Source organism: Macaca thibetana, chromosome 3 (assembly GCF_024542745.1).
Source record: "Macaca thibetana thibetana isolate TM-01 chromosome 3, ASM2454274v1, whole genome shotgun sequence".
Taxonomy (NCBI): Eukaryota; Metazoa; Chordata; class Mammalia; order Primates; family Cercopithecidae; genus Macaca; species Macaca thibetana.
Genome location: NC_065580.1, coordinates 151,038,480 through 151,062,972, shown reverse-complemented (window position 1 = coordinate 151,062,972; position 24,493 = coordinate 151,038,480). Strand labels below are relative to the sequence as shown.

The window sequence follows — 24,493 nt, the reverse complement described above, 5'->3', positions numbered from 1 at the left end:
CCACCGCACCGGCTGAGTCTCAGGCCCCTCCTGGACCACTTGTGTTAATTAGGGTCTTCCAAGAGACAGGTGCCACGGAAGTTCTGATGTGACTGGAGATTTATCAGTGTGTTGTCTGTGAAGGATGCTGAGGAGGTGGCCAAAGAGGATGGAAGCCTCAGACCACAGGTGAGACCCCTGTGAAAGAGACACAGGGAGCCTCGGCCAGCACGTGCCCCTAGACAGTGCTGGCCAGAGTGAGGGGAACATCGGAGCCAAGGTAACCCCTAAAGGATTCTGGTCTTGTGAGGAGGGGCCTGGCTTCCCCCCGGGAGCTGCTGGCTTGGAAGCAGGAGGAGTTGCCCAGGTGAGAGCTCAGCGTGGACCCAGGGGAGTGGCACACGGTCCCCAGTCAGCTGAGCTCAGGTGCAGCAGGCAGGAGGCCTGAACTCACGGCCACCATGTGGCTGCCACAGTCAGGCACACTTAGACACACACACTCACACTCAGGCACACTTAGACACACACACTCACACTCACACCCAGCCTCAGATGCAGACACACACCACACACAGATGCACACACCACACACTCACACTCAGTGTCAGACACAGACACACACCACACACAGATGCACACACCACACACTCACACTCAGTCTCAGACACAGACACACACCACACACAGATGCACACACCACACACTCACACTCAGTCTCAGACACACACACTCACACTCAGCCTCAGATGCAGACACACACCACACAGATGCACATACCACACACTCACAGTCTCAGACACAGACACACACCACACACAGATGCACACACCACACACAGTCTCAGACACACACACTCACACTCAGCCTCAGACACAGACACACACCACACACAGATGCACACACCACACACTCACACTCAGTCTCAGACACAGACACACACCACACACAGATGCACACATCACACACTCACACTCAGTCTAAGAGGAGGACACACACCACATACTCACAGATGCACACACCACCCACTCACACCCACTCAGTTACAGACACACCACACCACACCACATGCTCCCACTTAGCCTCAGATGCAAACATACACCACACACTCACAGATGCACACACCACACACATTCACACAGGACACATAGTCACTTGCACACTCACACCACCTCTCCTTTAACACCCCTGGCTCCAGGCACCACCACCCACTCAAGGGCCCGCGGGAGGTGGCAGAGGACAGAAGTGGCTGACGCTGCTATGGAGAGGTTGGCCGTAAAAGGAGGGGCAGGCACAGCTGGCATGAGCTGTGAGGTGGTCCAGCCAGAGTCCAGAAACCAGGACAGACGGGAGGCCATTGGCTCCCAGGCTGGGGCCAGGGTGGACCTTGCAGGCCCTGTGGACAGCAGGCAGGGGCATTTGGGGACAAGTTCCCGGGCATCCCGGTGGACAGCTGCCATGGCGGCTTTCCCTTCCTTACACTAGGAAGTTCCACCACCTGGGCACACTGGGAACACAAGACACCGCCACAGACCCCTGCCCTGGCCACCCTACCATCCACCAGGAGAGGGGGTGAAGATGCAGAGAGAGGGCCTGGCCTCAGGGGGCAGAGAGAGAAGGCCCTGAAGACCGAAGGATGCCCACACAGGGGGCCGCCTCCTGGGGCAAGGGCCACCAGGCAGCTCAGGGACCCTCTCCTCCGGAGAAGGGGCTAAAGCAGCCATCTGCAAACCTGCTCATCCGAAGAGGGGACTTGCCCCCAGCTGCTCCACCCCCTTCCAGGACAGCTCTGAAGAGGGCCCTGTCCTGGATCCCAGGGACCTCTCCCAGAGCCCGGGGAACTCTCCCCAACCCCGCCTGCGTGTCACCTCAAGGAGGAACCCTGGCCCTGGCTGGAGGGCTGTGACTAGGGTGGGGAATGGGGACCCCTGTCACTCTGTCCCAGGCTGGGCTCAGGTAGGGACCTCACGGTGGTCCCAGGGCCCAGCACCAAGCCCACCTGTGGTTTCCAGCGGTAAAGGGGTGGCAGGGGTGGCTCGCCGCATGCCCAGGCTCTGCTGTCCCTGCCATCCCGGCTCCCCACCCTCAGGCCCCAGGAGCAGCAGTTTCTCCAGGAGCTCCTGACCCGGGGCCTCTCCTCTCGCAGGAGGCCAGAGTAAGTGGGACACGTAACACCGGGTACAGGAGGGTCTGATGGGGGGAACCCTGCACCCCCCAGGAAGGCTCCTACCGAGGGGCGAGTCCCAGGGCCCCCGTCGGCCCTGAGTGCGGGGCGCGGTCCCCAACACCTAGGGCCCCGGAGGCGGACACAGCCCCGGCCAGGTCGACCCTGGGAAATGGGCGGGGGCGACGGGCGGCCGGCCCGGGATGTGAAGTCCGAGCAGCGGCGGGCAGGGGATCGGGGGGGAACTCGGCCCGGGCTGCAGGGGGGGTCCCCATCCTCGCCACCTCCTCCTCCCGCCTCCCGCCCTCGAGGGTCCCCGCTTCCCTCCCATCCCCTTCCCGTTCCCCCCCCCGCCCCCTCCTCCCATCCGCGGGGCCGCAGCGCTTCCTGGTGGCGGGTCCGGGCGGGCGGGCGGGCGGGCGGGGTATAAAGGGGGCGGCTCCGGCCGCAGTCTCCTCCCTCCTGCTTACTCGGCGCCCGCGCCTCCGGCCGTCGGGACCGGAGCGTCCTCGGGACCAGGTGAGCGCCTCCCGGACCCGCACCCTGGAAGCCGCTCGGCCCGCGGGGGTGACCCCGGGTCCTGGGAAGGCGGCGGCGGCGGCTTCGTCCCTCGGGCCCCCGGGAATGGGAACTCCAGCCCCAGGGACGGCGCGGGGGTTCGGGGGTTCGGGGCTCCTCCCCGCGGGGCTGGGGCCGCGCCCGCCCGTGTGGCTCCGCGTCTCAGTGTCCGAGCCCTCGGGCCCGCGACTTGGGGCCACCTCCCCGCGGCCTCCTCTGGGGCGGAGCCGGCCTGGGCGGGGTGGGGGGTCCCTCTCTGCGCCCGAGCTCGGTGCTGGGACCCCCGCTCCCGAGACGACCCCGGCACCGCACGGCCCGCCAGGCCCCGCATCTGCGAGCGGTTCGGGTCCAGCTCCGGCCCGCGGGGAAGACGCCCCGGCTGGCTGGGACCTCCGGGGGCGCAGGGCCTCTCCCCGGGCCGGAGGGAAGGGGCGGCCGGGCGGGGGGAGGAGGGGCCTTCGCTGCCCGAGGGCGGGACAGGGCGGGGCGGGGACGCGGGTGGCCCCGACGCCCCATCGCTGCGCCCCCGCCAGGCCCTGGAGAGGCTGCAGCCGGAGGCGGCTCCACAGGGCGGCGGGACCCGGGCTGCCAGCGACCCCCAACCCCTGCCCGGCCGCCCACACCCGCCCTGGGACGCCGCGGGGGGCGCTGGAGGAACCGCTGGGCCCGGGTCTCCACTGCTGGCAACCGCACGGATCGGCCGCCTGTGGAGCCGCAGGTGTGCGGACGAGCTGTGTCCATCCGGGCGGTGCTGGCAGGACCCCGGCGCCCGCGCCTCGGGCATCCCGGGAGAAGGGACCTTCCCTTTGGGGTCGGTACCCGGAAAGGAGGGGCCTGCGATCCGCGGAGCTCCTTGTTCTTGCGATAACACAGCTCTGGCCTGGAGGGCCCCTTGCACGTCGACTCTGGTGATTATTTTAAGAAAGGCCAGGCCGCGCACGGTGGCTCACGCCTGTAATCTCAGCACTTGGGGAGGCCGAGGCGGGCAGATCACCTGAGGTCGGGAGTTCGAGACCAGCCTGGCCAACAGGGTGAAACTCCGTCTCTATTAAAAATAAAAAATAAAATAAAATAAAATAAATTAGCCGCGTGTAGTGGCAGGCACCTGTAATCCCAGCTACTCGGGAGGCTGAGGCAAGAGAATCACTTGACCCCGGGAGGCGAAGGTTGCAATGAGCTGAGATCATGCCCCTGCACTCCAGTCTGGGCGATGGAGCGAGACTGTCTAAAAAAAAAAAAAAAGAAAGAAAGAAAGGCCCAGTGAGATGCTTTCTCTCAAACACGGCCCTGCACGTTGAGTTGCTGCCTCCTGTGGCCTATCTCACATTTATGCAAAGTCAGGTACCTGGTTCGGGGCCCACCTGCCACAAGCAGGGGTCCTGGCGCTGCTCATGGAAGGGGCCCTGCCCAGCCCGCGGAGCACTCGCTGGGACGGGGCTGCCCAGGTCCACCCAGGATCCAAACACCCAGCCCCGCCCAGAGGCCCATCCTGGCCTGCCGTGGAAGCTGTAATGGGCAGGGGCGGTGGGAATTCCCAGCTCACAGGGCGCCTGCTCTAGAAGGGCGGTGTCTGGGTCCAGAGGTCAGAAGGTCAGAAACGTCAGATGCCCATCCCAGAAGTGGTGAGGAACCTGTCTCCACAATGGATAGGGGCACTGCCTTTTTTTTTTTTTTTTTTTTTTTTTTGCTCCTTTCATAGATGAGGAATGATGCCTTGTTGGGGGTTTGTTCTGCATATCTTTGGTTTTTGTGCAGTACAAGGCTATTTGGGCTATTTGATCACTGACCGTGTGTAGTGATGTGCATTGCCTGCTTGTGATGTCCCCGTGTTCCCAATGGATGTTCGTTTTTTGTTTTTTGGGATTTTTTTTTTTTTTTTTTTTTTTTGAGATAGGGTCTCACTCTGTCACCCAGGCTGGAGTGTGGTGGTGCAATCACGGCTCACTGTAACCTGCACATCCCTGGCTCAAGTGAGCCTCCCACCTCAGCCTCCAAGTAACTGGGACTACAGGCATGCACCACTGTGCCCAGCTAATTTTCTTTTAAGAGATAGGGTCTCACTATGTTGCCCAGGCCATGGATGTGTGTGTTTGTTTGGGGTGTTTTGGGGGTTTTCTCTTTTTTTTTTTTTTTTTATTGATTTGAAAAAGCTTTATTTTCCCCAATTTTTTATTGTGGTATACAATATAAAATGTATCATCTTAACCATTTTTTTTTTTTTTTTTTTTTTTTTTTTTTTTTTTTTTTGAGACGGAGTCTCGCTGTGTCTCCCAGGCTGGAGTGCAGTGGCGTGATCTCGGCTCACTGCAAGCTCCGCCTCCCGGGTTCATGCCATTCTCCCGCCTCAGCCTCCCAAGTAGCTGAGACTACAGGCGCCCGCCACCACGCCCGGCTAGTTTTTTGTATTTTTAGTAGAGATGGGGTTTCACCATGTTAGCCAGGATAGTCTCGATCTCCTGACCTCGTGATCCACCCGCCTCGGCCTCCCAAAGTGCTGGGATTACAGGCTTGAGCCACCGCGCCCGGCCCATCTTAACCATTTTTAAGTGTGCAGCTAGTTCAGCGACAGTAAGTATGTTCATAGTATCGTGTAGCCATCACCAAGGTCCATCTCCGGAACTCTTTTCCTCTTGTCAGACTGAAGCCCGAGGAGCCCCAACTCCCGTCACCCCTTCCCTCATCCCCTGGCAGCCACCATTCTACTTTATGTTTCCAGGAATTTGGCCACTTAGGTGACTCATGAGTGAAATTGTATGAAATGTCTCCTTTTGTGACTGGCTTATTTCACGTGGCTTAATATCCTCCAGATTCATCCATACTGTAACATAGATCAGCATTTCTTTCCCTCGTAAGGCTGAGTAATATTCCACTGCATGCATGTCCCCCATTTTGTTTACCCATTCGTGTGTTGCTGGACACTTGGATTGCTTCCATGTTTGAGCTACTGTGAATGATGTGGCCATGAACATACCACACAGATACCTCTTTGAGATCCCACTTTCACTTCTTTTGAGTATGTTCCCAGAAGTGGGATTGTAGATCATCTGATTTTTTCATTTTTTTGAGGAATTGCCTCACTGTTTCCCAAAGCGGCTGCACCATTTTGCTTTCCTGCCAGCAGTGCACAAGGGTCCAGTTTCTCCACGTCTGCACCAACAGGTGTCATTTTCTGGGTTTGTTTGTTTTAAATGTTAACCATCCTAATGGGTGTGAGGTGGTATCTCATTGTGGTTTTGACTTTGCATTTCCCTCATGATTAGTGATGTTGAGCATCTTTTCATGTGCTTTTTGGCCATTTATGTATCTCTTGGGAGAAATATCTGTTTAAGTCCTTGACCCATTTTTGAATCAGGTTGATTGTTTTTTGTTGTTGAATTTTAGGAGTTCTCTATATATTCTGGATATTAATCTCTTATTAGATACACAATTTACAAATATTTTCTTTCATTCTCTGGGTTCTTTTTACTCTGTTAATGGTGTCCTTTCACTAGATTGATGCAAAAAAAGTTTTTAAATTTTGGTGTAATCTTATTTATCTATTTTTTCTTTTGTTGCCTATGCCCTTATTGTCATACCCAAGAAATTGTCTCTCAGTCCAGTGTCATCAAGGTGTTGCCTCGTGTTTTCTTCTAAGGGTTTTAAAGTTTTAGGTCTTAAAACCTAAAGATCTGGGGACATGGATCCATTTTGAGTTAATTTTTGTACATGGTATTAGGTAAGGGTCTAACTTCATTCTTTTGCATGTGGATATCTACTTGTCTCAGGACCGTTTGTTGAAAAGACTGTCTTTATCAAATGGTCTTGGCAGCCTGGTTGAAAGACATATATGCAAGGGTTTATTTCTGGACTCTCTATTTTATTCCATTCATCTGTATGTCTGTCTTTATGCCAGTGCCGCAGCTGCACTGTTGATGACTGCAGCTTTGTAGTAAGTTTTGAAATTCGGATATGTGAGTCCTCCAGCCTTTTTTTTTTTTTTTTTTTTTTTTTTTTTTTGGTTATTCATGGTCCCTTGAGATTCCATCTAAATTTTAGGATTTATTCACTATTTCTGAAAAAAATCACTGGGATTTTTATAGGTATTACATTAAATCTCTAGATCAACTTGGGTGGTATTGACATCTTAATAATAGTAAGTCTTCCAATCTATGACCATGAATGTCTTTTTTTTTTTTTAATGTCTTCAATTTCTTTCAGAAATGTTTTGTAGTTTTCATTGTACAGGTCTTTCACCTCCTAAGTCAATTTTTAAGTATTGTATTATTTTTGATACTATAGTAAATAGAATTTTTTTTTTTTTTTTTTTTTTTTTTTTTTTGAGACGGAGTCTCGCTCTGTCGCCCAGGCTGGAGTGCAGTGGTGCGATCTCGGCTCACTGCAAGCTCCACCTCCTGGGTTCCCACCATTCTCCTGCCTCAACCTCCCGAGTAGCTGGGACTACAGGTGCCCGCCACCTTGCCCGGCTAGTTTTTTGTATTTTTTAGTAGAGACGGGGTTTCACCGGGTTAGCCAGGATGGTCTCGATCTCCTGACCTCGCGATCCACCCGTCTCGGCCTCCCAAAGTGCTGGGATTACAGGCGTGAGCCACTGCGCCTGGCCTAGAATTGTTTTCTTAATTTCCTTTGGGTTGTTCATTGTTAGTGAATAGAAATACAACTGATTTTTATGTGTTGACTATGTATCCTGCCATTTTGCTGAATTTGTTTATTAGTTATAACAATTTTTGTGAAAATTTTAGAGTTTTCTACATGTAAGATCATACCATCAGTGATCAGAGATAATTTACTTATTTCTTTCCAATTTGAATGCCTTTTATTTCTTTTTCTTCCCCAATTGCTCTGGCTAGAACTTCCAGTACAGTGTTAAATAGAAGTAGTGAAAGCAGGCATCCTTCCTTTATTTCTGACCTTAGAGGAAAAGCTTTCAGTCTTTCACCATTGAGTATGATGTTCACTGTGGCTTTTTCATATAATATGGCTTTAATTGTGTTAAGGTAGTTTCCTTGTATTTCTAATTTGTTAAGTGTTTTTATCATGAAAGCGTATTGAATTTTGTCATATGCTTTCTCTGCATCAACTGCAATGATCATGTGAGAGTTTTTTTTTTCTCCTTCATTCTGTTAATGTGTATTACATTGATTGATATTTTTTGTATGTTGAACTATCCTTGCATTCCAGAAATAAATCCTACTTGGTCAATTCATTAAATTCCATTTAATTGCATCAAATTATACTGAATTTAGTTTACTCTTAATAGTATTTTGTTTAGGATTTTTGCATCAATGTTCATAAGGAAGACTGGATTGTAGTTTTCTTCTCTTGTAATATCTTTGTCTGGTATTGGTATCAGAGTAATGCTGGCCTCACAAGAATGAGTTAGTGTTACCTTCTCTTCCAGTTGTTTGAAAATTTTGAGAGGGTTTGGTGTTAGTTCTTTATGTGTTTGGTAGAATTCACCAGTGCAGCCATCATGTCCAGAGGTTCTTTGTCAGCAGATTTTTGAGTATTGATTCAATCTCCTTACTAGTTATGTCTATTCAGATTTTCTGTTTCTTCATGATTTGATTTTGTCTTGATAGGTTTTGTCTGTCTGGAAATTTTTCCATTCCATCTGTGTTATTCAAATTGTTGACATATAGTTGCTTATAGTACACTCTTATAGTCATTTTTATTTCTGTAGAATTGGTAGCAATGTTGCCACTTTGACTTATAATTTTAGTAATTTGAGTTTCTTCTTTTTTTCTTAGTCTAGAATCTAGCTTAAGGCTGGTCAATTCTGTTGATCTTTTCAAAGAACCAACTTTTATTGTCATTGATTTTCTCTGTCATATGTCTGTTCTCCATTTTGTTTATCTTTGCTCTGATCTTTATTGTTTCCCTCTTTCTGCTAGCTTGGAGTCTCATTTGTTCTTTTTCTAGTTCCTTACACTGTAAGGTTAAGTTCCTGGTTGAGAGCTTTCTTTTTTAATGTAAGTATGTATAGCCCTGAGTTTCCTCCTTAGCACTGCTTTCACTGTCCAACAAGTTTTTAAATTTGTGTTTTCATGTTCACTCATTTCTAAGTATTTTATAATTTCCCTTGTGATTTCTTCTCTGATCCTTGGTTATTTAACAGGGTATTGTTTAATTTTGTGATTTTTTAAATGTCCTTGTTGCTGATTTTTAACTTTACTCCTTTGTGGTCTGAAAAGATATCCTGTATAATGTAGATCTTTCAAAATCTATTGACACAGACATTGTTGTTGCAACTACCCCCATCATTGCAAGCCCTTCTCCCTCTGGCTGAAGTGACTTCCATGAGATTTAAAGGACTGGCACCCTTTTCTCCCTTCATTTTTCTCTTTTTACTGTTTTCAGAGGTAGACATTGAAGACTAGCACATTCAAAAGCAACCATATATGTAGAGAAAATTAAAGAGTCATTGCACATGCTCAGGGGAAGTCACAGGCTCAGAAAAGACCTAAAGTGACTTTAAGGTTGTACTTTATGCTGATCCTTAGCACAGAGACAGCAACAATCAAAATTATAAAAACAAGAAAAACTGGCAAACTCTGAGGAAGAAAGAGATTCTGATCTCACAAGGCATACAAAGAAGCTTTCCTATTTCAAAGGAAAAAAAATAAACCAACAGAAACGGTCACTGAAAAAGACTTGGTGGTAATCTACTAGACAAAGGCTTTGAAAGAACTATCTTAAAGATACTCAAATAACTAAGGGAAAATGTGGAGAAAGTCAAAAAACAATGTAGGAACAAATGAAAATATCAGTAAAAAGCTAGAAAATTTAAAAAGAAACCAAAAAAATTCTGGAGCTGAAAAGTATAATAACTGAAATTTAAAATTCACTAGAGAAATGCAAAGGCAGAGTTCAGCAGGCAGAATAAAGTATCAGGGAACTTGAAGATATGACGGTGGAAATTATTGAGTCTGAGGAGCAGAAATAAAAAGACTGAAGAAAGGTAAACAGAGCCTAAGGGGCCTGTGGGATACCATCAAGCAAACCAACATAAACATTGTAAGGAGCCCCAGAAGAAGAGAGAGCAAAGGGAGCAGAGAGACTATTTGAAGAAATAATGGCTGAAAACTTCCAAAATAAGATGAATGACATGAACATAACCATCCAAGAAGCCCAAAAAACTCCAAGCAGGATGAACTCAAAGAGACCCACACTGAAACATTCTAATCAAATTGTCAAAACCCAAAGACAAAGATTTTGAAAACAGAAGAGAGAATGATTCATCACATGTAAGGAATCCTCAATAAAACTATTAGCAGATTTCTGATCAGAAATTTTGAAGGCCACAAGGCAGTGGGCCAATATATCCAAAGTGCTAAAAGAATAAAAACTGTCTACCAAGAAGCCCACATCCCGCAAAACTGTCCTTTAAAAGTAAGGGAGAAATTAAGACATTGTTAGATCAACAAAAGCTGAGAGTGTTCATTACCACTAGACCTGCCCTGTAGGAAATGCAAAAGGGAGTCCTGCAGGTTGAAATAAAAGGATGATAGACAGTAACTCAAAGTTGTATGAGGAAATAAAGATCTCAGCCAGGCATAGTGGCTCATACCTGTAATCCTATCACTTTGGGAGGCCAAGGCAGGAGGATAACTTGAGCCCAGGAGTTCAAGGCCAGCCTGAGCGGTATAGGGAGACCCTATCTCTATATAATAAAAATGATTTTTAAAATTGACCAAGCATGGTGGTACATACCTGTGGTCCCAACTGCTTGGGAGGCTGAGGTGGGAGAATCGCTTGGGCCTGGGAGGTTGAAGCTGTAGTGAGCTATCACCACACCACTGCACTCCAGCCTGGGCAACAGAGCAAGACCTTATCTCAAAATAAATAAATAAATAAACAAACAAACAAATATCTCAGTAAAGGTAAATATATGGACAATTATAAAAGCTAGTATTGGTGTAACAATGGTGTGTAATGCTACTTTTTGTTTTCTACATAATTTAAGAGACTAATGATTTAAAAATAACATTATGCTTTTGGACACATAATATATAAAGGTGTAATTTTGTGACATCGATAACTAAAAGGGTTGGGGCCAGAACCACTCAAGGAGCAGAGTTTTGTTTGTACCATTGAAGCTAAACTGGTATAAATTCAATTTAGACTGTTATAATTTTAGGATGTTAAATGCAATCCCCATGGTAACGACAAAGAAAATAACTAAAGAATAAATACAAAAGGGAATGAGAAAGGGATTTAAATGTTTCACCACCAAAAAATTAATTGAACACAAAAGAGGACAGTAATACTGGAAATTAAGGACAAAAAATCCGTAAGGTATGCAGAAAACAGATGCAAAATGAAAGAAGTCCCTCTTTATCAGTAATTACTTTAGATGTAAATGGATTAAACTCTCCAAACTCTCTCTGTTAAAAGACAGAGATTGGCAGAATGGATTTAGAAAGCCAAATCCAACTATGTGCTCTCTATAAGAGATGCACTTTAGATCCAAAAACGTAAATAGATTGACAGTGAAAGGATGGGCAATGACATGCCCTACAAATAGTAACCCAAAGAGAACGAGAGTGGCTGTACTAATACCAGACAAGATAGACTTTAAATCAGAAAAGGTTACAAGAGGGAAAGAAGGACATCATATATTAATAAAAGGCTCATTACAGCAAGATATAATAATTATAAATATTTATGCACCTAATAACAGTCCATCAAAATATTTATATCTTACATTGGGAAGATTGTTGCTGGCTCTCAGTCTGCCTCCAGTCTGCTCATGTTGATTTTGTTGTAATGATGGTCGTATCTGGGAGCTCAGTATCAAGAGGGCAGACTTGAGCCCACACTGCCAGGCTTCAGACCTCAGCTATTAGCTCAGTGCCCCCCTGGGCAAGTTACCTACACTAGGCCTTGGTTTCCTCATCTATTGGAGTGGGGATGGTAATAGTACCTATGTCCAAGGGCATAGGTCCAATCGTGAATGTTAAATGAAGGGATATAGGACAGTATCTGGTACAGAATAATTATAGATTTTTCATTGACATTTTATACATTCTGTTTTCTTCAAAGACTTTCTGGTTCATGTTTTGCACTCAGATGCTTACTTTTCCTGGAATTTATTTGGGAGCACCATGTGAGGTAGTACCTTTATTTCTAGTTACAGGGTCGGCCCTCATCCCAGCCTCCTTCCACCACTCTGAAAGGCCACCATGTCATAGCGTAAGTTCTCTTATGTTGTTATAGCCATTATTGTGTGGACTGTTGGCCTGTTCCAGCACCAAAACCAAAACTGTAATTTTATTGTTTCATTTGATAGCACAAGTTTTCTCATCACTCTATTTTTTATTTTGCTCAACTACTCTTGCTTTTTCTACCAAGTGAAACTTGGATTCATTTTGCAAACCCCTATCTACAAAAATGCATAAATTTTTCTTGGAAATTTTAATTAAAATTACATTCTATTGTAGATTCAGTTAGAAATAACTGATTTTTTTTTTTTTTTTTTTTTTTTTTTTTTTTTTTTTTTTGAGACGAAGTCTCACTCTGTGGCCTGGGTTGGAGTGCGGTGGCGCGATCTCGGCTCACTGCAAGCTCCGCCTCCCATGTTCACGCCATTCTCCTGCCTCAGCCTCCCGAGTAGCTGGGACTACAGGCGCCCGCCACCACGTCCGGCTAATTTTTTGTATTTTTAGTAGAGACGGGGTTTCACCGTGTTAGCCAGGATGGTCTCGATCTCCTGACCTCATGATCTATCCACCTTGGCCTCCCAAAGTGCTGGGATTACAGGCGTGAGCCACTGCACCCGGCCGAAATAACTGATATTTTTAAATCAGTTTAAGATAGGGGGATGATTTCTCATCCAAAAACAAGGTTTGTCTTTCCAATATATTTCTCAAAAATTTTTTTGAGTTTTTTTCATAAGTCCTGCACGTTTTTATTCAGTTAATTCCTTGGGTTTATGTTGTTTTTCTTGCTAGTGTAAATAGCATTTTTCTGCAACATTTTCTAACTGTTCATCACTGATAGAAGAAAATCAATAACTTTTTGTATATTGAAGACTAAGCTCTGATTTTTTTTTTTTTTTAATCTTGCCTATATTCCTATCTAAGGGGTTTGGGGAGTCATGCCCTACAAACCATAAATTCTCATCAGATGGGTTTTATCTAACCCTATATGCCGTGACTTACTTTCCAATCTGACTCTGGCATGACACTACACGACAAAGAAGAAAATAAAAATATTTTACCCCAAAGCATATTTCTTTGCCACATTTTGAAATGGCCCTGCAAAGCTGTCCTTTATTGGGGAAAATTTGCATCTGTGTAAAGAATCTCTATTAACATGGCTAGATCTTTTTCTTCCAGGCCCTCCCAATCCCGAAGAGATTAACTGAGAGTCTAGCAGGTTTTAAAGGTCTGAATAGGAAACACTTGTCATTGATTGTCTCTAAGGGCAACACTATGAGACTTCAGAAGAACCGTGGTCTCCACAGTCTTTTATCTTAACCTGAGCATTTCCTTTCTATGATCCCAGGTCTTTAGACAAACTCAACCAATTGTCAACCAGAAAATGTCTAAATTTACCTATAGCCTGGAAGCCATCCCTCCCCACTTTGAATTTTCCTGCCTTTCTGGATTAAGCCATTGTATTTCTTAAATGAATTTGATTGATGTCTCATGCCTCCCTAAAATGAATAAAACCAAGCTACACCCCAGCCAGCTTGGGCACATGTTCTCAGGACCTCCTGAGGGCTGTGTCATGGGTCATGGCCACTCATATTTGGCTTAGAATAAATCTCTTAAAACCTTTTACAGGGTTTGATTTTTTTCATCGATGATATATTTTTCTAAGGGTTCACTAAATTCTCTCTCCCTAATCTCCCGTGCTTTCTTTCTTTCTATAAATAGATAGATGTCTTTATATATATATATATATGTATATCTTTATCTCTTTTTTAAAAAACTTTGTTCAGTTGATTTTCTGAGTAGACCATCCTATCTTTAATAAGGACAGTTTTGTCTCTTCTTTTCCAACATTTATACTTTGTTTATTTTCACTGTCTTATTGCATCGGCTTCCAACACAACACTGAATAGTAGCGTAAGGTCAGCACTGTTTGCCCCCACCCCGTTTTTTTTGTACTCTAGTAAGCATTCTTCTAATGCAGGAGTTTTTAACCCAGGGTTAGATCTGTGAATGGAATCCCTGAATTCCTGGATGTAATTTCTGTATATGAGTATCTATGCGTTTGTGTAAGGTGAAATTGTCTAGACTCTTAAAAAGGTCCATGACCACAAAGATAAGAACCACTATTTTAGCTTTTTGTGTAAACTATGATGTGAGCTCTTGATTTCAAATGTATATCCTTTATAATGTAGATCCTACTCCTAAATTTCTTACTAGGTTTTACCTTGTCTGGCTGTTGTTGTTTCTCAATTAGAAATTGATGTTTCAGGGATCTATTGAAGCAATTGCATATTTTTCTCTTTTTATGTTAATGTGACTTATATTAACATATTCCCTAGTGTTTGTGACATCACTGTACTTTAACTTCATATTATAGTTTTGGTATAGTGGTCCTTAATATGCTATTGGATTTTAATTTTTAATACTGGCTAGAATTTTTGTGATAATTTTATGGGATTTTTAGAGTGTCACTTTTCTGGCCTGAAACCTCTGTGGCCAGTGGCGCCTTTGCCCAAGTTCTTGTCCTGTGTCCAGGAAGAATGAGGTACGTAGACAAGTGGAGGGTGAGCAAGACAGAGAAGCTTTATTGAGTGTTAGATCTCACAGGAGACCCGCAGGGGGCAGCCCCGCTCTGTAGGCAGGTTGTCTTGTTGAGTGTTCAGCTCTCGGCAGAGAGAAGGCCCTGGAGTGGGTGCTCCTGTCTGCAGGAAGGTTGTCCCATTGTCTCTGCAGCTCTTAGCAGACAGGAGGCCCTGGAGAGGGTGTCTCCTCTCTGCAGACAGGGCATCTCAACTGGTGTTCAGCCTTCAACAGAGAGAAGGCCCTGGAGTGGGTGGCTCCTCTCTGCAGCTGGTCGTGCTGATGTCCCTTCAGGCCCTGAAGCTCTCAGCAGAGAGGGCAGCTCTTCTCTGCAGCTGGTCGTGCCATGTTGTGCCCTGCTCTGATGGAGCCTGGGGCTTTTATGGGCCCAGAGGGGAAAGTGCATGCTGACTGGTCCATGGGCAGCCATGTGTGGGCCCAGAAAAAAGCACCTTGAGTTCCCCTCTGGTTCATAGGACAGGTAGCCTGGCCCCCAGGCTTCAGGCCTGTCCCAGCCTGAAGGTGGGGCTTAACTGGGGACCCACCCCCATCTGCCCAGGGGCCTATCTGCCTCCTGCAGCCATCCATGGTGCCCAGGCTTCTGGTACTAAGGCGCATGTGTGCCCAGCCACCCTCAGCACCCCCAAGCTTCCCCTCCTGCACCTCTCAGTGCCCACAGTCTGGAGGGGGCCAAGGCAGCAAGGGGCTGGCATGTCAGCACTGCCACAAGCAGGCACACACCCAGCCAGGCTGTGACAGTGCCCAGGCTCAGCCCCAACTCTGCTTTGAGATTGGAGTGGGTGCTGGGAGCGGGAAGAGGCTGGGCAGCGGGAACAGGCACCTCCAAGCCTACAAGGGCAAGAGGGGCCTTCCCTGGCTCCCTAAGAGTGTAGGGATGCCTGGGTCAGCAGCCCCAGTTTGGGCAGCTGCACCTGCACCAGGAGTGGGGGCGGGCTCTTGCCTGCTCCGTGGAGCAGGAGGCCTAGATCCATAGCCACGAGTTGGGCAGCTGCAGTTGTACCTGGAGAACTCCCACCTCGCCCACCTGCAAGGGGCAGGGATCCCACTTATCCCCAGCTCCTGCTGGCTCCGTGGAGCATGGCACCTGGCCACGTCCTCTCGCCACCTGGGGTGGGGTCTCCAGGTCCTTGCCAGACCTGAGCCAGCATCCCGGTCGTGGCAACACCGCCATGAGCTCCCCTTCACCCAGCCCAGCCCATGGCAGCAGCCCTCAGGGAGGCAGTCTGCGGGGTTGGGGGCCTGTCTGCCTCTGCCTTGGGCCCTCCCTGAGCAGCCGGTGTGACGGCAGCAGCTACATCAGGTGGCCTGCCACTGCCATCCGTAATATTTATAGTGATATTTATCTGTAGGTACTTTTAGGGATTTTTTTTTTTTATCAAGCTTTGGTCACAGGTTATGCCACATTTAAAAATGAATTGGGAAAAAGTTTATCCTTTTATGTTCTAAAACAAGTTAAATAGCATAGAAGTGTTTGTCCTTGAAGGTGTGAAACTCACCCACGGCCTGAGCTGGCGTCTTTGGGAAGGGACTTCATTCCTCCCTGGGCCCCAGGCTGAGCGGGTCTGGCCTGGGTCACCTCCTCCACTCCAGATGCCGCAGAATCACAGCAACCCTTCAGGGCCCTCTCCTGGCAGCGCCTCCCCTGGTTCTGGTGCTAGGACTCGCCTCCCGTCTGCAGCGAGGGGAGGGCGGCAGTCCCATCCCTGCATTACCCTGGAACTGCATGCTCTGAACCAGACCCAGTGCCCCTTCCGCCTGGCTGCCCGGCTGCTGCCAGCCCCACTCTGCGGAGCCAGTGGCACAGTGAGGCCCGTCCTGATGGCCTCCTGGAGCTGGAGCTCAGGGCAAGCCACAGGGCATCAGGGAGGACAGATGGTCAAGGGCTGGATCCATTTGCTCCAGGATCCTGGCACCCAACAGAAAGGAAAGCCAGGCTAATGACAGCCGTGTCCCCACACTTGACAGAGTCCTCCCTCCGTCCTTATCAAAGTTTAAAGGGAATGGAGCCAGGCTGGAGAGAGTGCCTAGCTCTGCAGGGGAGCCTGTCTGGGGAAGCTGGGATCTTTCTCCCGCCCTCCCCTCTGCGCTACTTCCAGGGCAGCCCCCAGGCAGTCAGGGGCTCCAGACAGTGGTGCTCCATTCCCTTCCATGCCAACCCGCCTAGCTGCCCACTCTGTCCAGCCCTGGAGGGCAGGGAACGGCCTCAAACATCCAAATCCCACCCAAACCTGAGCCCAGAGGCACCCACTAAACATCTGTTTACCCCACCCAGGGCGGGGCAAGAGGGCACAAGCCCCCCCAGTTCAGATGCTGCTGACGGTGTGTGCTGGGTGCAGACCCTACTTCCTTGAAGACTGAGGGCAGTGCCCCCAATCCCGCTGACCTGCTGTGTGTGCACCTGCCATGGGGGAGGGTGCCAGGGGAGAGGCACTGGGGGTGTCTGAGCTACCCCCACCCCCTGTTGCAGGACTTCAGGGCCACAGGTGCTGCCAAGATGCTCCAGGGCCCCTGCTCCGTGCTCCTGCTCTGGGGAATCCTGGGGGCCACCCAGGCCCAGCAGCAGGAGGTCATCTCGCCAGATACTACGGAGAGAAACAACAACTGCCCAGGTACCAGGGTTCGGGGGCCGGGGGCTCTGGGCATTCAGGGGGCAGGTGGGACCAGTGCCCAGGTGCCAGGGGTCAGGAGGCTGGGGGCTCTGGGCATTTGGGGGACAGTCAGGACCAGTGCCCAGATGCCAAGGGTCACCAGGTGCCAGGGTTTGGAGGCCAGGCCTCTGGGCATTTGGGGGGCAGTTGGGACCAGGTGCCAGGGGCTGGGGGCCGGGGGCTCTGGGCATTCAGGGGGCAGTCGGGACCAGTGCCTAGATGCCAAGGGTCAGGAGGCCGGGGACTCTGGGCATTCGGGGGGCAGTTGGGACCAGTGCCCAGGTGCCAGGGGTCAGGGAGTGGGGACTCTGAGCATTCAAGGGGCAGTCGGGACCAGTGCCCAGGTGCCAGGGGTCAGGGAGTGGGGACTCTGAGCATTCAAGGGGCAGTGAGGTCAAACCACAGGCATGGGGCCAGTAAACGGGGCTGGACCAGCAGTCCCTCCTGAGGCTGGCTCACGACAGTCCCGTGTCCCACAGAGAAGACGGACTGCCCCATCCATGTGTACTTCGTGCTGGACACCTCGGAGAGCGTCACCATGCAGTCCCCCACCGACATCCTGCTTTTCCACATGAAGCAGTTCGTGCCGCAGTTCATCAGCCAGCTGCAGAACGAGTTCTACCTGGACCAGGTGGCACTGAGCTGGCGCTACGGGGGCCTGCACTTCTCCGACCAGGTGGAGGTGTTCAGCCCACCGGGCAGCGACCGGGCCTCCTTCATCAAGAGCCTGCAGGGCATCAGCTCCTTCCGCCGCGGCACCTTCACCGACTGCGCGCTGGCCAACATGACGGAGCAGATCCGGCAGCACGGCACCAAGGGCACCGTCCACTTCGCCGTGGTCATCACCGACGGCCACGTCACCGGCAGCCCCTGCGGGGGCATCAAGCTGCAGGCCGAGCGGGCCCGCGAGGAGGGCATCCGGCTCTTCGCCGTGGCCCCCAACCGGAACCTGAAGGAGCAGGGCCTGCGGGACATCGCCAGCACGCCGCACGAGCTCTACCGCAACGACTACGCCACCATGCTGCCCGACTCCACCGAGATCGACCAGGACACCATCAACCGCATCATCAAGGTCATGGTGAGCCGCGGGCGGGAGCACCGTCCACCCACTCCGGGCCTCACTTTACCCCTCCGTGAGTGCCGAGGCCGAGGGAGGAAGCTCCGGGCAGGGCCTGGGCCACTCAGGTGTCCCTCGATCCCCACCCAGACTCGAGGTGCAGCCGCCCCAGGTCTCCAGGCGCACAGCTAACCAGGCGTCTGTCTTTTCTGCAGAAACACGAAGCCTACGGAGAGGTGAGTGGCGCTTCCCTTCCTGCCAGTGCTGGCGGGCAGCTGACCCAGCAGAGATGACGGCACCAAGCTGCCGACTCCTGGCACCTCCAGGCTGGAACAGATGAGAGGAGAGGGAACCACCTGCTCCATGTTGGACCTGAGGCCTTGGAGTCTGGACAAAGCCCAAAGCCAGGCTGTTTAGATACCGGGGGGTCAGCATTAGGGCACCCACAGAGCACGTGTTGCAAGGAGAGGTCAGGGTCTGGCCTCTGGGCAGGTGGGATCCATCCACCCTGGACTCCAGGCCCGAGCCCAGCCCAGTAGGTCGGGGGGAGAAGGAACTGGCGTCATCGGGGTCCATGACATCCCTACCTCCCCGTGCGTCCCAGCTGCAGCTCTCAGGAAGGGGAGCAGGCGTCTGCGGTCTCCCCTGTGAGGTTCCTGCAAAAACGTGCCCTGCCTCAGAATCACTGCTCACTGTGGTTTCATGGCTGTGTACAAATGGTGCCTCCCTCACCGATGCCCCTTGCTCTTCCATCCTTTTGTAAAATTTATGTATTTATATTTGGTTTTTTTAGAGACAGGGTCTTTCTCTGTCACCCAGGCTGGAGTGCAGTGGTACGATCACGGCTCACTACAGCCTTGAACTCTGAGGCTCAAGCTATCCTCCCACCTCAGCTGCCCGAGTAGCTTGGACTACAGGCACCTGCCACCATACCTGGTGTGAGCATGTAGTTCCAGCTACTTGGGAGGCTGAGGTGGGAGGATTGCTTTCATATTTTTTCATACAGATAGTATCTCGCTATGTTGCCCAGCCTGGTCTCTAAGTCCTGGCCTCAAGCAGTCCTCCCGCCTCGGCCTACCTAAATATTGGTATTCCAGGCATGAGCTGCACCCGGCCTTTTTCCCTTCTATTTTCTGTCATGGTTTAAACCAGCCTTGGTTTTTCAAAACTTACCTAGAGCACTTGACAGAACCAAACTCTTTGGCTTGTCCCTGGTGGGGGCAGAGCCTCACAGTACCCCATGTCTGCTCCCTCACCCCGCCCGGGTTCTCAGGGCGTTTCAGCGTCTCCTTGGCCCCAGCTGAGGGTCGTGGGCTACACGTTCTGAGCCCCTGCTCTGCCACCTGGGGAATGTCCCACCCGTGCAACCTTCTGTCTCTGCTTGCTCGTTTCAGTGCTACAGGGTGAGCTGCCTGGAAATCCCTGGGCCCCCCGGCCCCAAGGGCTACCGTGGACAGAAGGTAAGAAGCCTGGATTGCCTGCAGGGTCTGAACTACTGGGAAGCCCCTGATTTGTTTTGAAATCACATTTGGCCAGGCGCAGTGGCTCACGCCTGTAATCCCAGCACTTTGGGAGGCCGAAGCGGGCAGATCACAAGGTCAGGAGATCGAGACTATCCTAGTTAACATGGTGAAACCCTGTCTCTACTAAAAATACAAAAATTAGCCGGGCTTGATGGCATGCGCCTGTCGTCCCAGCTACTCGGGAGGCTGAGGCAGGAGAATCGCTTGAACCCGGGAGGCGGAGCTTGCAGTGAGCCGAGATTATGCCACTGCACTCCAGCCTGGGCAACAGAGCGAGACTCCATCTCAAAAAGAAAGAAAAAAAAATCCACATTTAAGGCCAGCTGTGCCTCAGATGGTCTCAACACTTCTGACCCTGGAGAAACTAAAATTCTATATTTGTCTAATTCCTTTTAAATAGTATGTTGAGAAAAGCAGAAACTTTAAAAAAATTATTAAGATATGCCATTAAACTACTTTTGTAAGCAAGCATTTTCAAGTAAGTAAATGTGAGATGCATTACAGTTAATAATATGATTGCTCCTTAACATGAAGGAACCTCTTTTGTGGCTTATTAGATAAGTGGTTTTAGGGAGCCTGGTTTGAACGTCTGCATTTTCTGGTTTGAACGTTTCCTGCATTTTCCTAACAGAGGTGCATAAAATAAAATCCTTCCAAAACTCACTGAGTATGTGAAACTCCAATAATTCACATCTGTCAAAAATTATAAAGAAAGGCATAGGAGGAGAAAGCAGCTTTTAAGGAGGTGAAATAAGGAATTGACCATCATAGAGGATGGTATTGCTAAGTAGCTTCGTGTTTTTCTAGATTTGGATGACAGCTGTCTAGACCAGTAGGTAACTGGATGTACTTTCTCCAGGATGAGACATCTCCAGGCTGCAGGTCAAATCCTGCCATCTCCTTCCTTGGCTTCTCCAGTCCTGGTGGCAGTGCCTACCCCACCACAGCTGGGAATGAATTTGCCACTTGGGGCAGCCTTGGCTGCACACAGCAGTGCAGTGACCTGTTTTGTTGGGAGGCCACTGGAAGCTGCCACAGGGGCCAATGTGGTTAGAGTTTGAGGGGATTGCAAGGTGCCAAGCAGAGCCCAGGACAGGGCACAGCTGCAATGTTCCAGAAGCTTCTGCCCACCTCATTCCCTGCCCTGAGTTTCCTCCCTTTTCTTCCCTTTGACCTCTTAATTCCTCCCCTTTCCTCTGCTCCTCTTTGCACTTAAATTGGGAGCATATCAATAAATTTATTTATTTAATAAAATTCTGTCATAGATTAAAATTTTAATTCCAAGGGAGTGTAGCCTTTATGTGGTTTTCTGAAGTCCTGATCTTTCTAAAGCTACTTAGATAAATTAATCTTTGTAGTGACAGTGACCTGGGCATCGCTGGAGAAATCAGAGCCCAGTGTTGGCCATGGTCACGGCCACTGGGTACAGAAGGGACCCCCACGGGCCAGGCACCCCCACCCCCAGGCAGCTGTTCTGGCTCCATTTTGCAGGTGGCTTTGTGGGAAGCTTCCCTCAGAGCTGGGAGAAATGGGTCAAAGCAAACCCTGGTCTGACAGAGCCTGGCCCCTTGGGAAGCAGCCGACACCAAGACATCTCCACCTGGGCGGGGGAATCAGTAGCCTGGGCTATGTCACCTCTCAGAGGAGCTGTGGCAGGGTCCCCAGCTGCCTACCGCCCACCCTACCCTGCCTCAATTTACTCCTTTCTCTGTTGCCTGCTTTTAGGGTGCCAAGGGCAACATGGGTGAGCCGGGAGAGCCTGGCCAGAAGGGAAGACAGGTGAGTGTCCCTGCCCCACGCCCGCCCCGCCTGCAGCCTGGTGCCCCAGGGCTGGGCTCACACTGCTGCTTTGTCCCTCACAGGGAGACCCAGGCATCGAAGGCCCCATTGGATTCCCAGGACCCAAGGTGAGTGACCTCGGCCAGGGGCCTGGCTCCACCCTGCGGCCCCAGCACTGCCAGGCAGGCTCCCCCAAGCCCAGCCTCGGCCTCAGCCTCTACCACCCTCCCCCAGTTACCAAGGAACAGAAGCACCTCGATAACTTGACGGCCGTCCCAAAACCCAGCCTCCGGCCCCACCCTGGGCTCAGCCTCCTCCACAGACTCTTTGTCGAGAACACCAGATGCCAGCGGCCCACCAAGCACTCCCCTCAGCCTGCAGGGCCGGCCCTTCCCTGCCTGCGTCTCTGCGGAACTCCTCACTAATCCCCTCTCTCCTCCTGCCCCCAGGGCGTTCCTGGCTTCAAAGGAGAGAAGGTGAGGCTCTCACCCTGACAGACCTCAGACCTGCTCCAGCCTTGGCCCAGACCCACCTGGCAGCGTCTGCCGCAGCCTGTCATTGCTCCTGGGGCACCGGCCTGGGCTTTTCTCAGTGGTGGCTTCGGGGGTTCCTGGGGGGTCCTGTGGCCTCGAGTTTGGCCTAAGGGCTTTGGCCCCCCAGAGACAGCAGTACCCATGATGCTTTGAGGCACCGAGCTCACTGCCCCGGCTTTCCTCCTACACAGGGTGAATTTGGAGCCGAAGGTCGCAAGGTAGGCTGGTTGGGTATGCAGAGCCCCTCCTTTCTGCTGCTTAGGGCAGAAGGACCGGGGCTAATGGAGTCCCCTCTTCCTTCTCTCTCCAGGGGGCCCCTGGCCTGGCTGGCAAGAATGGGACCGATGGACAGAAGGTAGAGGGAGCTCGGGCTCACAGCTGGACTGGTCTCACGGAGGCATCCGAGCCTCTACAGAGCCCCCAGATCCAGCCTGACCTGTCAGCTTACACGTGTGCATACATGCATACACAGATACGCACACACATGCACACACGCACACACATGCACACACACGCACACGGAAACACGTGTGCACATATACACATGCACACACATGCACACATATACACACATGTACATGCACATGCACACACGCACACATGGACACATATGCACATGCACACACATACACACACATGCACACACACGCCCATGCACATGCACATACACGCACTCCAGGTCCCGCCACATCCTGCTGCCCCACCCAGGGCTTCACCAGCCTGCATCTAATTCAGGGCTGCACATCCTGGCTTGGGGCAGCTCCACAGCTGCCCACAGAGGCCAGCAACAAGCCCACCTCCTCCCAGGCTGAGCCACAGGAGAGCACCACCCACTCCTTCCATGGCTCCCCGTGGGAATGTCCTCTGTGCCCAGGGAGCTCTGCCCTCAGGGCCTCTGGGAGGCAGCCTGGGCTGAGGAGCAGCCAGGGATGGCTTGTTCCCGCACACCGGCCACTCTGCCTCCCTGGAGACAGCTGCACAACAGCCATGGCCTCATGTGTGCGCCCGTGTGCTGGGAAGAGAACGCTGCAGCTCAGGGGCAGAACCGGGCGGGCTGTGCCTTGGTCATTGGCACACACAGACCCCAGAACCCTGGCCTGAGACTCCTCCTGCCCCCTTCTCCTTCAGGGCAAGCTGGGGCGCATCGGACCTCCTGGTTGCAAGGGAGACCCCGGAAACCGGGTAAGGGCTGTTTGCACCCCTCCTTCAGCCTCGGCTCAGGGGGTATGGGTGCCTGACTGGGCGGGAGAGTGGTTGCTGCTACAACGGGAGCTTGGGTTCTCCCGGCAGCCCAGCACCCCCAGCCCAGCGTTCTGCTGGGTCTGAGTTATATAAGGAATTCCCCCTGGGAGCTCCTGGCGGATCCCCGTGGCCTGGAGACCTGATGCGTCTTAAGCTTCAGTGTCACTGGACAGCTCCATTTCCCTGAGCAGCAGATCTGGGCCTGGCCTCTCCGTCACTGAGCCTGGGGCCTCACAGCGAGGGTGGGAGGTGCCTCCCAGGCTGGGACAATGGGGTACTTGGGCCCTGGCTCATGGGGAGAACCTCACCCACCGTGTGCTGAGCTCCACCTCTCACTCCTCTCTCAGGGCCCCGATGGTTACCCAGGGGAAGCAGGGAGTCCGGGGGAGCGAGGAGACCAAGGTGGCAAGGTACGTGACCTTGTCAAGATGCAGGCCGGCCAGGGCAAGTGGGGTCACCAGCTTCCAGGGGTTCCCCTGCCCCCCACCGAGAGGGGCCTCCTGGAGGCAGCCCCAGCTGAGAAGCTGAGCAGAGGGCCTTTCCTGAAACACTGGTCAGTGAGGACTCAACAGCCGTGGGACGCAATGGGGGGTACCCTGCCCACTGCTTCATCAGCTTGCGTCTAACCCAGGGCTGCACATCCGGCTTGGGGCGGCTCTACCACTGCCCACCTAAGCCTCAGCAACAAACCCACCTCCTCCCAGGTGGGAGCCCCACCCACACCTCCTGGAGCTCCCCATGGGAATGTTCCTGCCACAGGGGCTCTGCCCTCCTGGGCTGCCTGCAGTATCGCCCCATCCCTGGCGGCCCCAGGATCCCCAAGGGCTTTTCTCTGGGAGCCTGGCACTTGGACCCAGGGCTTCCCACCTCCGATCCACCTCCCCTCAGCCCGAGCCCAAGTCTGGCTGAGTCCCCTGTGCAGATGCACGGGCGTCCTGCCCGTGACACACACTCTGCCCTCGGCTGGCACGGAGGTTCCGGCAGCCCCCAGCCAGCATCTGGCATCCGAGGTGCCCTGCGGACATCAGGGAGGTGCAGACCCAAGCCCGACTGTGGGTCCTGCCCCACCGCTGGGCATCCTGCACCCCCTTCCCCTGCCAAAAGACGTGAGGCTGATTCTGCAAACCCTTCCAGGGGGACCCTGGCCGCCCAGGACGCAGAGGGCCCCCGGGAGACATCGGGGCGAAGGGAAGCAAGGTGAGCCCCTCTGCCTCTTCACCTGCAGCTGAGCTGGCCACACTCACGCCCATGGCC

General features: G+C 51.6%; 1 protein-coding gene across 3 annotated transcripts in view; it reads left to right on the top strand.

The window, feature by feature from the left end:
• The first annotated feature begins 2,574 nt into the window (after positions 1-2,574).
• COL6A2 (collagen type VI alpha 2 chain) overlaps positions 2,575-24,493 on the top strand; it is a 35,937-nt gene continuing 14,018 nt past the window's right edge. For 2 of the 3 annotated variants that reach the window (XM_050784332.1, XM_050784331.1), the window contains exons 1-13: positions 2,588-2,659; positions 16,925-17,066; positions 17,585-18,183; positions 18,378-18,398; positions 19,557-19,622; positions 21,411-21,464; positions 21,548-21,592; positions 21,914-21,940; positions 22,189-22,215; positions 22,308-22,352; positions 23,126-23,179; positions 23,587-23,649; positions 24,374-24,436. In XM_050784332.1, the coding sequence (XP_050640289.1) occupies positions 16,952-17,066; positions 17,585-18,183; positions 18,378-18,398; positions 19,557-19,622; positions 21,411-21,464; positions 21,548-21,592; positions 21,914-21,940; positions 22,189-22,215; positions 22,308-22,352; positions 23,126-23,179; positions 23,587-23,649; positions 24,374-24,436 (1,179 nt within the window). In that variant the 5' untranslated portion in view covers positions 2,588-2,659; positions 16,925-16,951. Of the gene's footprint in view, positions 2,660-16,924; positions 17,067-17,584; positions 18,184-18,377; positions 18,399-19,556; positions 19,623-21,410; positions 21,465-21,547; positions 21,593-21,913; positions 21,941-22,188; positions 22,216-22,307; positions 22,353-23,125; positions 23,180-23,586; positions 23,650-24,373; positions 24,437-24,493 lie in introns of all 3 variants that reach the window. The other variant, XM_050784330.1, reaches the window with a different exon arrangement.